The following is a 19,128-nucleotide window of genomic DNA, read 5'->3' on the forward strand; positions in this document are numbered from 1 at the left end:
GAATGAGCGAGTAATTACACAAGTGAAGCCACAGAGACAGATGCAGGGCGCTCAACACTGATACGAGACGCGCGCTGGCTTTACACTCCGGAGGCTCGCTTTTAAATTACAAGCAGCACAAGTGCAAAATGAGGACCGCTATTGGGGACCTTCCAGTCATCAACACTGTAGCAATGAAGCAGTGCAGAGTAAAGAGCCACACACACACACTCTCACAGGAATAGTTCATCATTTACACACTCTCATATTATTTCTTCTTCACTGAAAGCGTTCAAATCTCATGTATGGCACCTCGAAATACATCACACCAGGTTTCTAGCCAATCATGTCGCCCGGCACGACGGCACCGGGATCAAATCTGAGATTTCAGAGCAAAATATATAGAAAATAGCAACTAAATTAGATCATGCTAACATATACCTTGTGAAAAGGAAGTGCACTTTAGCATACTTAAGATTTTTTTATTTTATTTTTTACCATAATAATATAGGTCTGCTTTAAAATAATATACTATTTAATTATGTTAAGTGCACACTTAAATGAAAGTATAGTTTAAATTCATATTAACAACATATTTTAGAATATTTTTCAAGTAGGACCCAAGTACATCTTTAAATGTTAATTTATAATTTAATATATTGTATTTGAAATATTGTAAAAGCGCCGAATGTACGCATTTATGTTAAACTAAAATATAATGTAATTTATATGGAAACTTACATTTAGGATAATAATTTGGGTAAATGTGTATCTAGATTTATGCCTATTTTTTCACATCTTCACGGACACAACAATGATTTCCCTCGTGAGTTAATATTTTTCCTTGTAATAATGTATGATTTGCAAAAATGAAAACTGCTGCGTCTGTTTAGATTAGAGAATCAAAGTGTATCCGCGTTGATCACACGCTACATTATGGCCAAGCATGCGCCCTTAAAATAGCATATGACTAACGCGCGGCGCCACTGTCTTTAGACTGGGTTTCTCCTGGTCAGTGGCGGAGTTGTTTTCTGAAACTGCAGAATATCACCAGGAACATTTGCGCCGGAACACGCCCCTCTTTTCACCGAACCGCCCCCGCGAGCGCAAGTTCATTCCCTAATTTACCGACATGCAGAATAGGAATGATACATGCGTCGGTGTACAAAGTCAATTGCGCTGCGTGCAAGATAGGGCCCAAAGTATATCTGCGTTAACGTGTTTTATTCATTTTGAGGAATACTGAATGTTTTTTTTAATGCATGTTCACATTTAATCCTGAACTACAATAAGCATCATGTTCACACACACAACGCCTCTGAACTCACTCATGAATCTCTCAACAAAAACACAGGAGAGCTGTCAGTCAATACAGGGGAAAACAGAGAAACGTGCGTTTGACAGAGTCTCCTGATGATGACGTGATGTGCATTAGCCTCAACACACAAAGAGCAGCACGAACATTCATCGTAACATCTCCTTTTGTGATCCACGGGACATGACAATGGATAAAAGAGGATGAACTAATCATTAGAGTCCTTTAAAGATGTGGCCTGCAGTTGCTGCATCTAATGGACATTTATCAAACACATAAAGAATAAATACGCTACTGACAACAATGACTTGAAGAGCGGGATTCTGTCGCAACTCACTGGTGAAGCAATTCGAAAGCCCAACCTGATAAAGGAGACATCAGACACCAGATAAGAAAGACAATCAGTGTTTAAGAGAGACAGGGGAACGACCTCGTCCTCTTCAGGGGGAAAGCAGCTCTTCGTCGGCAAGCGTCCACCAGAAGAGCCGAATCTCCACACACAGCCTTCACACTCATGGACAAAACTGTCCCCATAAGGGGAATAAATCCCCTGAGGATGTAACAATGTTAAAATAGATTGATAAATAAAGTAAATAATGCTATTTTAGTTTGTTTGGGGTGTCAGATTTAACACACTGTAATTATATTACAGAAGATGATGGAGTCTCTATAGATAGCAGAAGATGTGTGGCGTAAACCAAGCCAGATTGTCCAGCTCTCACTATACACACTCCTGTGAGTGTGAGGGTATATTTGGTATATTTCCTGTGTGCTATAATAAGACCATGAGCGTGCACGTGTGTGTGTGTGTGTGTGTGTGTAATAAAGGACACAGTGAACACACTCTCTGTTTGCTTAACCAGCACAGTATGTTCACGCTGTGTGTCACTGCCAACATTATGTGCTCAGCCTCTTTCTCTCTCACACACACAATCATTTTTCTTTCACACACGGTCACACTAAAATCACTCTATTAGATAAAATATCCAAGCGAGTATGATCGGCAACCAAATGCTGCACAAGCTTTTCTTTGAATTAACTTGACTCGTGACTTCTGTCATTATTCATTATTATAAACGGGTTATTAGCATAAAAAGCTGCAGTGGCGGGACTGTGCTGTGGTTTTAGATATTATTAGGTCTGGTAGCAGATGGGATGGTGTGAACCTCATGAATATTAAATGACTATTCAAATTATCTTTACAATATGACATCAAAGCAGGGGCGGGGTTAAAAAGCAATGACTGTAAAGATATATATATATATAGACAACTTATGAATTGTAGTCTATAACTGATTCCAAATTATATGACAAAAATTGTAGTTATTAATGTAATCCATTGCATTACACATTTTAGGTTATGTAATTTGACTACTTTTTTGATTACTTTTGTCCAAACTCTTCGATCACATTGAATTTAATAGGATAATATTGTACCATATTGATATAAAATACAAATATATATTTTTTTATTCCATTAAAAGTATTAATCTCTTTCGAAAACAAATTAACTATATATGCATATACACATATAAACATAGGAGACACTTTTACCAAAAATGATATTAATTATAGATTATAAAAGCAGAAGAAACCAAGGGAGAAAACGGAAGTGGTTGAGCTACAATATCAGCAATCCAATACTCGGCTGCGCTATAATTACACACGGCGAGCGGTGCGGGTATTTTTACATAAACCTCTATTATAAGCAGCAGATTGTTTTCACTGTCTCTAAATGGTCAAGCGGATGAGGTGTGTGTGTGTGTGTGTGTGTGTGTGTGTGTGTGTGTGTGTGTGTGTGTTTTATAGTGGCTGTAATCTCATCCCAGGATATCGGAGGCTGTGTGTTCAGATTATCACAGAGCTAATCTAACAAACCCGGCCGTCAGATTTCATTAGGACTGACGGATGGACAGATGAAGAGAAGGAGAGATGGAGAGATGGAGAGATGGAGAGACGGAGAGATGGAGAGATGGACAGATGGAGAGATGGAGAGACGGAGAGATGGGCAGATGGACAGATGGGCAGATGGACAGATGGAGAGATGGACAGATGGAGAGATGGAGAGATGGAGAGACGGAGAGATGGACAGATGGAGAGATGGACTGACGGAGAGATGGAGAGATGGACAGATGGAGAGATGGAGAGACGGAGAGATGGGCAGATGGACAGATGGAGAGATGGACAGATGGAGAGATGGAGAGACGGAGAGATGGACAGATGGAGAGATGGACTGACGGAGAGACGGAGAGAAGGACTGATGGAGAGAAGGACTGATGGAGAGATGGACTGATGGAGAAATGGACTGATGGAGAAATGGAGAGTTGGAGAGATGGAGAGATGGACAGATGAAGAGAAGGACTGATGGAGAGATGGACAGATGAAGAGAAGAACTGATGGAGAGATGGACAGATGGAGAGACGGAGAGAAGGACTGATGGAGAGATGGACTGATGGAGAAATGGACTGATGGAGAGATGGACTGACGGAGAGACGGAGAGAAGGACTGATGGAGAGATGGACAGATGAAGAGAAGGACTGATGGAGAGATGGACAGATGAAGAGAAGGACTGATGGAGAGATGGACAGATGGAGAGATGGACTGACGGAGAGAAGGACTGATGGAGAGATGGACTGATGGAGAGATGGACTGATGGAGAGATGGACTGATGGAGAGAAGGACTGATGGAGAGAAGGACTGATGGAGAGATGGACAGATGGACTGACGGAGAGACGGAGAGAAGGACTGATGGAGAGATGGACTGATGGAGAGATGGACTGATGGAGAGATGGACTGATGGAGAGACGGACTGATGGAGAGACGGAGAGATTGAGAGATGGAGAGATGGACTGATGGAGAGATGGACTGATGGAGAGATGGACTGATGGAGAGATGGAGAGATGGACTGATGGAGAGATGGACTGATGGAGAGATGGACTGATGGAGAGATGGACTGATGGAGAGAAGGACTGATGGAGAGATGGACAGATGGACTGACGGAGAGATGGACTGATGGAGAGATGGACTGATGGAGAGATGGACTGATGGAGAGACGGACTGATGGAGAGACGGAGAGATTGAGAGATGGACTGATGGAGAGATGGAGAGATGGACTGATGGAGAGATGGACTGATGGAGAGATGGACTGATGGAGAGATGGACTGATGGAGAGATGGAGAGATGGACTGATGGAGAGATGGACTGATGGAGAGATGGACTGATGGAGAGATGGAGAGATGGAGAGATGGACTGATGGAGAGATGGACTGATGGAGAGATGGACTGATGGAGAGATGGACTGATGGAGAGATGGACTGATGGAGAGATGGACTGATGGAGAGATAGAGAGAAGGACTGATGGAGAGATGGAGAGATGGACTGATGGACTGATGGAGAGATGGACTGATGGAGAGATGGACTGATGGAGAGATGGAGAGATAGAGAGAAGGACTGATGGAGAGATGGACTGATGGAGAGATGGACTGATGGAGAGATGGAGAGATGGACTGATGGAGAGATGGACTGATGGAGAGATGGACTGATGGACTGATGGAGAGATAGAGAGATGGACTGATGGAGAGATGGAGAGATGGACTGATAGAGAGATGGAGAGATGGACTGATGGAGAGATGGACTGATGGAGAGATGGAGAGATGGAGAGATAGAGAGATGGACTGATGGAGAGATGGAGAGATAGAGAGATGGACTGATGGAGAGATGGACTGATGGAGAGATGGACTGATGGAGAGATGGAGAGATGGACTGATGGACTGATGGAGAGATGGACTGATGGACAGATGGACTGATGGACTGATGGAGAGATGGACTGATGGAGAGATGGACTGATGGACTGATGGACTGATGGAGAGATGGACTGATGGACAGATGGACTGATGGAGAGATGGACTGATGGAGAGATGGAGAGATGGACTGATGGAGAGATGGAGAGATAGAGAGATGGACTGATGGAGAGATAGAGAGATGGACTGATGGAGAGATGGACTGATGGAGAGATAGAGAGATGGACTGATGGAGAGATGGACTGATGGAGAGATGGACTGATGGAGAGATGGAGAGATAGAGAGATGGACTGATGGAGAGATGGACTGATGGAGAGATGGACTGATGGAGAGATGGACTGATGGAGAGATGGACTGATGGAGAGATGGACTGATGGACTGATAGAGAGATGGACTGGTGGAGAGATGGACTGATGGAGAGATGGACTGATAGAGAGATGGAGAGATGGACTGATGGAGAGATAGAGAGATGGACTGATGGAGAGATGGAGAGATGGACTGATGGAGAGATGGAGAGATGGACTGATGGAGAGATGGACTGATGGAGAGATGGAGAGATGGAGAGATAGAGAGATGGACTGATGGAGAGATGGAGAGATAGAGAGATGGACTGATGGAGAGATGGACTGATGGAGAGATGGACTGATGGAGAGATGGAGAGATGGACTGATGGACTGATGGAGAGATGGACTGATGGACAGATGGACTGATGGACTGATGGAGAGATGGACTGATGGAGAGATGGACTGATGGACTGATGGACTGATGGAGAGATGGACTGATGGACAGATGGACTGATGGAGAGATGGACTGATGGAGAGATGGACTGATGGAGAGATGGAGAGATAGAGAGATGGACTGATGGAGAGATGGAGAGATAGAGAGATGGACTGATGGAGAGATGGACTGATGGAGAGATAGAGAGATGGACTGATGGAGAGATGGACTGATGGAGAGATGGACTGATGGAGAGATGGAGAGATAGAGAGATGGACTGATGGAGAGATGGACTGATGGAGAGATGGACTGATGGAGAGATGGACTGATGGAGAGATGGACTGATGGACTGATAGAGAGATGGACTGGTGGAGAGATGGACTGATGGAGAGATGGACTGATAGAGAGATGGAGAGATGGACTGATGGAGAGATGGACTGATAGAGAGATGGAGAGATGGACTGATAGAGAGATGGACTGATGGAGAGAAGGACTGATGGAGAGATGGAGAGATGGACTGATGGAGAGATGGACTGATGGAGAGATGGACTGATGGAGAGATGGAGAGATGGACTGATGGAGAGATGGAGAGATGGACTGATGGAGAGATGGACTGATGGAGAGATGGACTGATGGAGAGATGGACTGATGGAGAGATGGACTGATGGAGAGATGGACTGATGGAGAGATGGACAGATGGAGGGATGGAGAGATAGAGAGATGGACTGATGGAGAGATGGACTGATGGAGAGATGGACTGATGGAGAGATGGACTGATGGAGAGATGGACAGATGGACTGATGGAGGGATGGAGAGATAGAGAGATGGAGAGGCTCGGTTTGCTCGTAGACAGGATCTGCTGAAACACTGAGTCTGCAGGAGAAAGGCACCGCCGGTGAACTGAGAGTTGAATCGTTTAAAAAGCCTCTCTTATCCACACAATGTTGAGGCTGTAGATGAGGTGACACACACACACACACACACACACACACACGCACACACACACACACACACACACACGGATGAACGCACGCACGCAATTGTTCAATTGTTGTTTTTAATAATTCAAATTATTTAGACATGCTTTTTGATGAATAAAATATAATTAAACCGTAGGAATCCAGAATAAAAAAAAAAAAAGAAAACATTTGGTAAATTATAAAACGAAATTTGAGAATAAAATAGAATAATAATAAAGCATTTTTCATAGGGCCCTAAACATGTAATTTTTATTAAACTTCTAATACATTGATGTTAAGTTGTATAAGTTTCATTATACAAGTTCATTAGATATGCTTTTTGGTAACAAAAAAATAATAATTTAAGTAAAAAAACATTAAAAAAAAAAAAAATCCAGGAAAATTTAAATACAAAAAAACTGAATTTGGATAAACATAAAATGGTATTTGTGGCAGACGTAGTAGAAGGCATGAAGTATTAGTGTGATGATTAAGACGAGCAGTTATTGATGTGCTCCTCATGAATGGCAGAGGCTGTTGTGGTGACACGAGCAGAAGTGAGCTTGAGGAGACGCGGTTGATTCGTCCTATTTTCGAGTGTGATCCGGGCAGAAAGTGATGAGCGCAGTGGAAACGATGATGAGTGCGGCGAGAGCGAGCGCTTTCCTTCCTCTGTGTGACATTCTCAAGTGGGCGGCCGCTGAGGTCACGAGCCGCGGCGTGGAACAACACACACGAGCCGCGGCACAATCTCTCCGTCGCTCTCAGACTCAATAATTACTCGATTACTAGCGTACACACTCTAACGCTACACTGCTTTTCCACACGGTAAAAGGTATATTTAAAAAGCAATACAACGACTTGACTGTATGATGAGCATGTTTTGTTTTATTCATTTATTAATCTGCTTATTAATATCTGCTAATATCTAATATCACTGCTTATTAATATCTAAAAAAACTGTATTTGCCTACTCAAGTCATGTGGTGCAACCAACAAACATGCAGAAAAGAAAGACAATGGTACAACAACATGCTGAACCTCTAAACAACACCTTAGCAACACCCTGGCAACAGCCTATAGCATCACCGGGAGTTTGGCACGGGAAAGTAAAACATATTTCCTTCAGAAAATGTACAAATATAGTTATCTTTGTGGGAGAAATCAGCGTGTACAGCGTTGATTATGTGTGGCAGTGTGTGTGCGTGTGTGTGTGTGTGTGTGCGTATATGTGAGTGTGTGTGCGTGTGTGTGATTGTATGTGTGTGTGCGTGCGCGTATGTGTGTGTGCGTGCGCGTGTGTATGTGAGTGTGTGTGCGTGTGTGTGATTGTATGTGTGTGTGCGTGCGCGTATGTGTGTGTGCGTGTGCGTGCGCGTGTGTATGTGAGTGTGTGTGTGTGTGTATGTGCCTGCGTGTGTGTGTGGCCGCGTATGTGTGTGCATGTGAGTGTGTGTGTGTGTGTGTGCGCGCGTATGTGTGTGTGTGTGTGTGCCTGCGTGTGTGTGTGTGGCCGCGTATGTGTGTGTTTGTGTGTGTAAAATACACCACTGCATTTTGATTGATGTGGAAGTGCTTCCACTTTGCAGATAAGAATGCGCCAGAATCCTCATATTAATTTGAAATTATTGTAATTGCCGCAGAGCTGTTGTACTGTTCCTCCCCCGTTCCCATCACACACTGCCCGCTCTCTCCACACACACACACACACACACACACACACACACACACACACACACACACACACACACACACACACACACACACACACACACACACACACACACACACACACACACACACACACACACTTCAGGCTCTCTCTCTCTCTCAGGTCAGAGCCGTCACATCAGCCAATCAGATTCACTGAAGGTTAAAGGTCAGGAAAGGTGTGTGTGCACGAGGTCAAGCGTCCGCATCACTGCAGCCCCAGCGTGAGGCGAGAGTGTGAGAAGTGCTGCTGTGGAGGTGTGTGTGTGTCACAGCAGGGGATTGTGGGATAGCAGAGGATGAAGGTTTGAATGGATCTGTGGAGTAACACCACATCACTGTCAAAGTCAACATCAAATCAACACGCAAATATGATCCAGCTCTTATTATTACTTCATTTTGAAAAAAATAAATAAAATAAATATATATATATATACAATTATAATTCAAAGATTAATTCATAAAAATACAGTTTAATTAAGTTTAATCATTTCATTAAAAACATCATAGAAAATATGTATTCTAGACATTGTATTTCTGGATTTCATTTTTTATATTTTTTAAACGGAGACACCCAGACACACCTATAACGCATGAAAGCTTGTTTCCACCACGGAATAACAGAACACTAAAGATTATTCCAGATGATCTCGCCATTCTGCGTTTATATTCCTTTACAACACACCATGAAGAACAGCATTCTACACGTCTCACACACACACACACACACCTGACGAGCTCTTCTACACGTGTCACACACACACACACACACACACACACACACACACCTGACGAGCTCTTCTACACGTCACACACACACACACACACCTGTACACGTCACACACACACCTGACAATCTCTTCAACACGTCACACACACACACACCTGACGAGCTCTTCTACACGTCACACACACCTGTACACGTCACACACACACACCTGACGAGCTCTTCTACACGTCACACACACACCTGACGAGCTCTTCTACACGTCACACACACACCTGACGAGCTCTTCTACACGTCACACACACCTGTACACGTCACACACACACACCTGACGAGCTCTTCTACACGTCACACACACACCTGACGAGCTCTTCTACACGTCACACACACACCTGACGAGCTCTTCTACACGTCACACACACACACACCTGTACACGTCACACACACACCTGACGAGCTCTTCTACACGTCACACACACACCTGACGAGCTCTTCTACACGTCACACACACACACACCTGTACACGTCACACACACACCTGACGAGCTCTTCTACACGTCACACACACACACACCTGTACACGTCACACACACACACCTGACGAGCTCTTCTACACGTCACACACACACACACCTGTACACAACACACACACACACACACACACACACACCTGTACACGTCACACACACACACCTGACGAGCTCTTCTACACGTCACACACACACACACCTGTACACGTCACACACACACCTGACGAGCTCTTCTACACGTCACACACACACCTGACGAGCTCTTCTACACGTCACACACACACACACCTGTACACGACACACACACACACACTTGATGTGCCACGCCTACCGCTAAGAGAGCGCAGTAAAAACAACAAGGCTAGGCTACTAGGAATTCTCTTAGCAATGCTAAAACGCACATCAACCGATCACTTGTTTAGCGTTCATGTAAACACTACATTCAGATTCACCGATCGGGATGAGTTCAGTTAGATTGAAACAAAAGGTGTGCATGTAAACTATGCACATGCAGACTGCAGGAAGCAAAAGCCGAATCCCGGACATTTTGGACGATCTCGACGGCTGGACATGTCCGGGAAAAAGAGGACGGTCACCGCTACTACTCAGCTTTCTCCACAGAACAAGAGCCCGTTAGCTTAGCTTCAAATAAAATATGGCTGACACTATTTGTGCATTCTGTGAGTGAGATCCCACCCTCTGTGGGCGGGTTGATGCGGATCTAGCGCCTCCTACTGGCTGGAGTCTCTCGCCTCTGGACAAAAAAATCCTCCGATGACGCAAAATTAAGATTTTTGCGTCATCGGAGGATTTTTACAGACAAAAAATACATAAATCTCTCGTCTCAGCGGGATATGAGGAAGGGAAGCACGGTCATTTGAAAATACTACAGGTTTTCTACTGATACAAAGCTTAATGCTAAATCCTGAAGTCTCCCTTTAATATTGTTATTTATAGTATCTCATTAATATAAATATATTTCCTGCAGGTACAGTTTTTATAAATATACTTTAGATAAGATCTGAAGTTCACTACAGTGCACATTCAACACAAGCACACTTCTCTTCCCAAGGCGTTTTAAATCTGAAGCATACGCGACACATCTAAGATGCTTTTAAATCAGACGAGGCAATCCCAGAATGCACTGCATGACGGCCGAATATGGGAATAATGCGGAGAATCACTAAAATAGCTGAATCTAATAAGAAAAATCAACTATGTGTCGTTGCCTCATGTTTCCTGACGATAATAACTTCCAGAAGTGTGAAATTCATGATCTGTGTGTCAGATGTAGCTTGTGCATGTGACCCGTGGTGCATTCTGGGAGTCAGGACCGTCCGCTGATTATACGGTCCAGCGACAGTAAACGCCGGCCGCTCGGCAACAAGCCTTTAAAATACCTGTAAAACACTTTGAACACGCTGTCTCGAGCGCTCACGAGCCCCCCGCTCCTCGTAACGGCTCTGTTGCACTTCCTGACATGAAAATTTAAACAAGCACTTCCAGCCGGAGCCAGGCGGATATTGGGTTTCTGAAAGCAAGCCACACTGGAGGATTCTGGGGGATTTCTCTCATCACGGCCGCAGAACACATCCAGACAGTCTGTGTAAACTATTTCAAGATCACAATTATATTCCACTATATTCATATACAAAATATATGTTTTGAGCCTGTGAATATTTATTTATTTTTTGGTCCATGACAGTATAAATTACATTAATATCAACATAAACTTCATTTGTCTTTTGAAAACAATTTAGAATAGAAACACAATCAATTATGAAGTGTACATTTTTTTTTTTTTAATTATGACCAAATTTCATCATGACCAGAAATCATGATTCATTGAAGAATGGATGTTTCAAAGAATCAAAATTAAAACATAATCGCGATCCTGCCTAATATCTATTTTAGTATTATAGGTTTTGTTTTCTCTCTCATTTTTATAAGTTTTGTTTTTAAATAAATGTATACAGTTTTTATAAAGTTTATTTAGTTTTAGGTATTTTAGTACTTCAACTTAAAGTAAACAAAAATTTGAAATATTGCCTCGGCAACTACAGTAGCTGAGATAAAATAAGTTTAAGTTTTGTTATATTTTATTTTATTGGAGGTAAGGTTTATTTTTATTTCAAGTAATGCATTTTTTTTAATGGTTTTAGTTTTAGTTAACCATAATAACCCTGTCATATAGCCATGCATTTAAAGTCAAATTGAGTTTATTTTTATGAATTTGCCTATGAATATCAACTGATCAGATACATTTGTTATTGGTGTAAATATTTTATATACATTAATCACTAAAAGATGTTCAGTCTTAGAATTAGTTAATTGATTAATCAGTCAATTTCAGATTAGATAAAAAACAAACAAACAAACAGTAATTCCAAAAAATCCAAAATGTAATTTTACAGCTGCTAGAATTTGAAAGATATTAAACATGCACGAATGCGTGCTACAAAGTGTTCACCGTGTCTATGAAGAGCTCTCTCTCTCACACACACACACACACACACACACACACACACACACACACACACACACACACACACACACACACACACACACACACACACACACACACACACACACACACACACACACACACACACACACACACACACACACACACACACACACACACACACACACACACACACACACACCGGGTTAAAGACGCACATATACGAGGTGTGTGAACGCATGCGTGCCTCAGCTCTGCTATTTCCTTATTTATTTATTTATTTCTGATAGTTAGTTCCCGCAGAGCTCGCAAAATTAATGTCAGCCGGCAGAAAATAGACACGGAAAGCTAAAATTCAGCACTTTCTGCCCACAGAAGTTATTTGTCAAGCTAACAAGGAGTCGAAGAGGCGCACTGTTCCTGCGGCCCGGGGAAATATATGCCATCGCATCCACTGCGAGAATAAAGGAAGAGAAGAGAGAAGGTTACGCATGCCAGTTCTGTCTCACACACACACACACACACACACACACTCATCCTCACGGTCTGAAGGAGACGACGAGACCAGCTGACCAGACCAGTGACTATACCAGCCCGTAAACACACAGCCTCACATGTGGTGCACCAGCGCTGATGCTCCCTCGCTGAACACATGTTTACAGAAGACTTTTTTTAAATAGAAGTTCTCACAGAAAAAGAATATAATCAATAAATCATGACAACATGTTTTTACATTGCTTTAACTCGTCAAAACACGTTAAGCAAATTTCTACTTTTTTACAAGATATATATAAAACTATTTTTTTTCAGTCAGTTTAATATCATTTAAGTGGAGATGACTTATACAGCCAAGTTGATTGTACTTACACTGTAAAAAAGTATTGTTGGTTTAAAGAAAGTTACCTGGTTGCCATACAAATTTGAGTTCATTGAAATATGCAGAGTTAATGCAATGAAGGAGATTGGTTTAATCAATAGAAACTCTAAGTTGATTTGACAAAAGATAAAAAGTTGTGGTTACAAATAATGATTTTTTTTACAGTGTAATTTAAAAGGCAACATGTAATTTTTTGTACTTGTTAGTTTCAAACATTTTTTTATTATTCTAAATAAACATTTAGAAACCATTTAATAATGTAATAATATAAATGTGGTGTAACCAAGTACAAAAAAAAAATATATATATATATATTATTGGACGTATGCTTTACGTTAAAAAGTAATCTTTTTATAAATATCATGAATTTTTTAATCATAAATATCTTGACATTTTCTTTGGGTTATTCCATTTGACGGCCTGAAATAAACTCGTCATGTCATAAAAAGCTCAAATTAACTGATATTTGAGAGACTGAATGATCTTGACACATTGTTCCGAGAATGTTGTGCTTTTCCCGCCATATGACAATAAAATGACTTCCTGCGTGTTGGTTCTTCCACACACTGACTGAATAAAACGTTAAAACAAACTTTTTTCCATGTAAATTATGGGGTAATAAAAAAATTACTGCAAGTGTCTGATGATGATCTTCCTCCACCCTGACAACCATCCATCCATCAATGAGTCTATCTATTTATATATCTCAAAACTCATCTTTTCAAGTCAGCCTATAAACTTTAAGCACCCCCCCCCCCCCCCCCTATTGCTTTTAATTACTTTTAATTAAACTTTCAGTTTAGTTTTGAAATAGCTAATACTATTTTTACTTCTATTTTTGTTGTTGTAAGGTGACCTTGGGTGGTCTGAAAGGCGCCTAAAAATTAAATTTATTATTATTATTATTTATTTATCTATAAAGGTGGGAAAAAAGATACTGACCCCAAAACAAGTCTTTCTCTATTGCTATTGAACAATGTGTATTAATGCTCCATTAACCACCAGACGTAAAACACTACAGAGAGAGAGAGAGAGAGAGAGAGAGAGAGAGAGAGAGAGAGAGAGAGAGAGAGAGAGAGAGAGAGAGAGAGAGAGAGAGAGAGAGAGAGAGAGAGAGAGAGAGAGATATGCTACAGGCTACAGGAAGCATTAATGACTTTGACTGCTGCGTTTTGGTGGAAATTATGCGCTTTGATCAGTGAAATCCTACAAAAACAGCATTAATAATCTCATAAATATCAAGACACAGAATGGAGAGATGTGTAAACGTCCTAAACCCACAGGACAGAGAAGTTTCCCTGTGGTGTGTGTGTGTGTGTGTGTGTGTGTGTGTGTGCGAAGGTTCCCCCGGCCGGAGCCGAGCCGGATGAGGGCAGGACAGGCCCGCTTCTCCTCGAGTCTGCCAGTATCTTTATCTTCAGGAGGAGCTGCTAAATATAACTCATATCCTTACTGGCTTTGGTTACATTCAACATACCAACACACACACACACACACACACTCAGCAGCGGACGGGATGAGGATAGAGAAGGGATTTGGCGTGCAGTCGTCAAAAGCAAAATCACTTTTCACAATCGCTAATGCAACAACAACATCCCAGCGATGATTAAAGAAAGTGTCTCCGTACGAAAATAAGACAAACAGGCGTGTGTGTGTGTGTGTGTGTGTGTGTGTGTGTGTGTGTGTGTGTGTGTGTGTGTCGTGCGCCCTAATGATGACCTCACCTGTGTGTCACTGCACCGGATATATGCGGCTTAATGCTGGAGGATCACGCAGAACATCCATACTGTCCTATCAGATTCTCCCTTTAGCTAACTAGACACACACACACACACACACACACACACACACACACCTAATCTTTCTAATAAACCTTCACAAATCATATTCAGCGGCAGATTTAAAGCAGAACAAGCTTTGTGCAGTTTATGAACCTCAGTGTTTCACAGTTGTTATTATATGAGGCAGGACAGTTTCTGGTAGTTTACTCTATGTTGGGAAAACCAGTGAAAAGATCAATAACACTCCGTTACACACATAAAAACAAACTATTCACACACACACACATACTGAACAAACTCGCGGACGTCACACTGTGACCGTCAACAAACCTCCAAACATCGAAAAATATCCTTCCTTTATTTCCACAGCGCCTGCTAGTCAGTAATGCTAGCACTGCTGACCGTCTCATGCTAAATACAGGATATATATATACATAAGCTTCTGTATATGAGAATATGACGAGAGAGAGTAAAGCATGTCACACACACTGCACATCATAACAAGGGGACAACCACAAAACAAACGATAATGCACTATTTAAATAATCAAACTTGGAAATAATCAGTACAAACTACTTATAAAACCACATGAATTAAGATCAAATATGCACAATATGTTTAATATGGGTTCAGTACTCCTTTATGTATTACATATTATTTTAATTATGAGTCAATTTTCAAGTAAGATGTATTTTACTTCACTCTGGTTCTTTTTAAACAACACAATGTTCAATTTCTGAACTGCAGAAAAGATTTAGTCTAAATATCACATAAAAAAAACAATCCACTATTATTATACTAGTATGATTTAATATTTGTATACTATTATATTCATAAATAGGGATTGATGATTTTCATAGTCAGAATCAGAATCTTCGCTCTTACCTCAGACTGCAGGGGCAAAGGGCAGGGGTCAGAGGTCGTATCACAGGTGTAGAAACTTTCGTGATGTCCTTCCATGATGAACAAAATATGCAAAAGAAAGAGAGAGAACAAAAAATAATTACTATTATTCTATCAAATACGCATTTTATTCAACAGACACCGTTACTAGAGAGAGATTGCGGTGTAACTTACACGCTCAGTGCCAATTCTGTTAGACAGAGTTAAAGTTAGCGCTTGTTCCCTACAGACCGCCACTGGAAACAGCCCGTTAAATCCCTCGACCCAGTTCACTCCCAGTTCACTTCACACACACACTCATTCTGCTCTGTAATCACTGCGGGACAGGCTGGTGAACTTTGACCTCACGCCACCGCACACACACCTCTGCGCGTGACATTTGTGTTTACAGCAAACTCTATTAGAGTAAAATATCTCCAGAAAGTTTAGAGAGCAAATGATAACATCTATCCTGTACATCTCTACCTCAGGATGTGAACAGCGTTTAAATGCGGTGACAACAGCTTTAAAAGAGGTGCTTTAAACCAACGAGCTTTAGGAGAGAGCTCGCCCAAACCTGCCGTTCACGCGCACACGTCTTTGCTTGCGCGCAGCTGGACTTCAACGCTGTTTTCTATCGTCAAACGCCCAACATTTGAATCACGTTTCTTTTGTGGAAAACAGAAGGTTAGATCTCCATTGTGTTTCAGAAAGAAAATAATATTGAACAACATTTGAGTGATAAATTCATGAGAATTGTCTTTTCTTTCCCAGTTACTTCCTGTATGTTTCGCGGCACTTTCAATTTCAAATCGAAACGTCCAGTAAGTGGCGCTAAAAAACCGGTCAATATTATTCAGTCACGTGACGTCATATCACCTCTGTTGTTGTGTGTATCCTTGCAGCTCGGGTGTGGAAAGTCTGGTGAGTGGCCCAAAAGGTTCTCTTCTCTAAATATCGTTTGTAAATAACACCACCTTCACTAAACCAAACAAAAACCAGCATAAAAAAACATGCTGAAGCAAGCTGCCATTTTAGCGTGCTATCGGAAATGTCCTACTTCCTGTTGTGATTACGAGCTCATCGTATTTACATTTTAACTTGAGAGGGCTTTCATAAGTCTGCATTATTTATTTATTTGAAACTAGGAAACCAGTTACGATAATTCCACAACATAAATACCGGTGTTTTACTTGCACTGGGGTTCATTTTAGCTGGAAATTGCATTTAATTGAATGTAAATGTGAAGGTTTGTTTTTGAAGTTTCAGAGAAATGTAGGTAGAGGGACGTTTTTTGAAAAATATGCTTTGTATTTTATTTTTATTTTTTCATTTATTGTGAACTATTCCTTTTATATTGCTTTAAATTTTGTTTGCATTCATGCTTTTCTGTGAAAAAGTCACCATCCACTTCCACTGTTTAGAAAACAGCAGCCTGGATATTCTGTTTTTATATTCAATTGAAAAAATAATTAAAGTCACAATGAAATCAAAGTTGATTATTCTTTTTTTAAAATATTTTTTTATATTGATGTATTTTAAAAAAAAATACCGGGGCAACCTGTCACTCACATGAGATCCACCAATAGCAAACCACAACCATCCAATCAATTCCCACGGACAAAATCAAGCCCCGCCCACATTTGTTCTTGTTTGAGAAGCCGTTTCACTCTGATATACGACACAATAGGGAAGAAATGAAGAGCACAACTTCTGTTTCATGCAGACTTCAACATATCAAAAGACACAGAGAGAGAGAGAAACGTTTCGAGGTGAATACACATGAATGACAAAATTGTAATTTTAGCTCTTTCCCTTTAGGATAGAGGTAACAGTGGTTCAAAAGCAAAGTAAGCGCGGTAGTGTTGAAGCGCGTTATTGATACGAGTGGCACAGAGCAGCTCAAGGACTCGCTTCAGTTTTCATATTCCCCTCACTGCTGTGCTCTCTGCCACAGGACATGACATCACTCGCCGGGGTCACGACCCGCCACTGAGATGAAGACGAGCACAGAAAGGCTTGGGAAGTGGCGCTCTGTAGGTCACCTTGCCCGGCTGAGAGATCAATGTCGCTTTGACTCGCTGGTTAAAGAGAGAGAGAGCGAGAGACTGCAGTCCAGACACCTTGCCAGTAAATCACCTTGCCAGCTTCATTGAGATGCAGGTATAACACAGGATGGGCACAAGGCCAAAACACACACACACACACACATACACACACACACCGTCTATGGTCTCTTCCTTAAACTCTTTCATTCTTTTGCAATTAATGGGATAGTTCAGGCAAACATTACGATTCTGTAAAGCTGTTTTGTCTTTATAACGCTCGTGAAAACTAGAATAAATAGTTATTTATGAAGAAAGGGTGAATGTTTGTTGCAGAGTGAGCATGAAGATAGCAATGTGCTGAAACGTGCGCTCCTGTTCACTTCTTTTTCATTCACTTTGCACTTTTTTGCACGATGCAATCCATAAAATAAATAAATGTTTTGATAGACTTTTGTAGAGTCCAGTGTGTGACCGGGCACTTCTCGCTCGCTTTATAGGACACACACACACACACACACACATTCTCACTCACTTTATAGGACACACACACACACACACACGTTCTCACTCGCTTTATAGGACACACACACACATGATCTCGCTCGCTTTATAGGACACACACATGGACTATGTTCATCAGCCGTGCTTTAACATTGTGATATATCATATATTAAGGTATAGTTAATTAGAAATGGGGAAAAATAACAATACATTTAAATAAATATTTGAACAATATTACAACAATAATAAATGGTAGACTTTACAATAAGGTTCATTAGTTTACATGAACTAATAATGAACTGCACGTATACAGCATCTTTGTTAATGTTCATGTCAACATTTACTAATAATTATTACTTTAATAAAATCTTGTTAACATTAGTTATTGCTCTGTGAACTAACATGAACAAACAATGACCAGCTGGATTTTTATTAACTAACATTACCAAAATTAATAAATACTGTAACAAATTGTATTGTTCTTTGTTAGTTCATGTTGATTAATACATAAATGTTAACTAATGAATCTTGTAAAGTGTTACCCCAAAAATAATGAAAAATAGAGGAATAGTGTAACTCTGCTGTGCGTGACCGAGTGAACCGTCAGTGATCGCATATCGTTGACCTTGGCTGCATAAGTCTAATATTGTGACAGAAAACAACTATATAATTTGTTATAACCTTGCAACCAATGATTTTATGATACTTTGTTTAGTTGTTTGCAGTCACTGTTCACTTTCATTGGTAAAAGAGCAGCTTGAACCTTCTACTAAATCTCTCCTGTTGTAGTTTTCACTGAGAAACAAGAATCGAATGACATGAAGCTGAGCATTGTATTT

The 19,128-nt window shown here is 41.1% G+C and overlaps 1 protein-coding gene and 1 long non-coding RNA gene across 4 annotated transcripts in view; one reads left to right on the forward strand and one right to left on the reverse strand.

Annotated features, from left to right (window-relative positions):
• mafb (MAF bZIP transcription factor b) overlaps positions 1-19,128 on the reverse strand; it is a 97,232-nt gene that overhangs the window by 71,155 nt on the left and 6,949 nt on the right. For 2 of the 3 annotated variants that reach the window (XM_079603342.1, XM_079603343.1), the window contains exon 2: positions 15,744-15,811. In XM_079603342.1, coding sequence (XP_079459468.1) covers positions 15,784-15,811 — 28 coding nt within the window. In that variant the 3' untranslated portion in view covers positions 15,744-15,783. Of the gene's footprint in view, positions 1-15,743; positions 15,812-15,935; positions 16,427-19,128 lie in introns of those variants that run through there. The other variant, XR_013796463.1, reaches the window with a different exon arrangement.
• Positions 16,566-19,128, forward strand: part of LOC306993513 — a 6,208-nt gene continuing 3,645 nt past the window's right edge. The window contains exons 1-2 of the long non-coding RNA XR_013796464.1: positions 16,566-16,664; positions 17,698-17,903. This is a non-coding gene — a long non-coding RNA (uncharacterized lncRNA). The remainder of the gene's footprint in view (positions 16,665-17,697; positions 17,904-19,128) is intronic.

The sequence above is a fragment of the Phoxinus phoxinus genome (assembly GCF_949152265.1).
Source record: "Phoxinus phoxinus genome assembly, chromosome: 25".
In the NCBI taxonomy this organism is placed as follows: domain Eukaryota; kingdom Metazoa; phylum Chordata; class Actinopteri; order Cypriniformes; family Leuciscidae; genus Phoxinus; species Phoxinus phoxinus.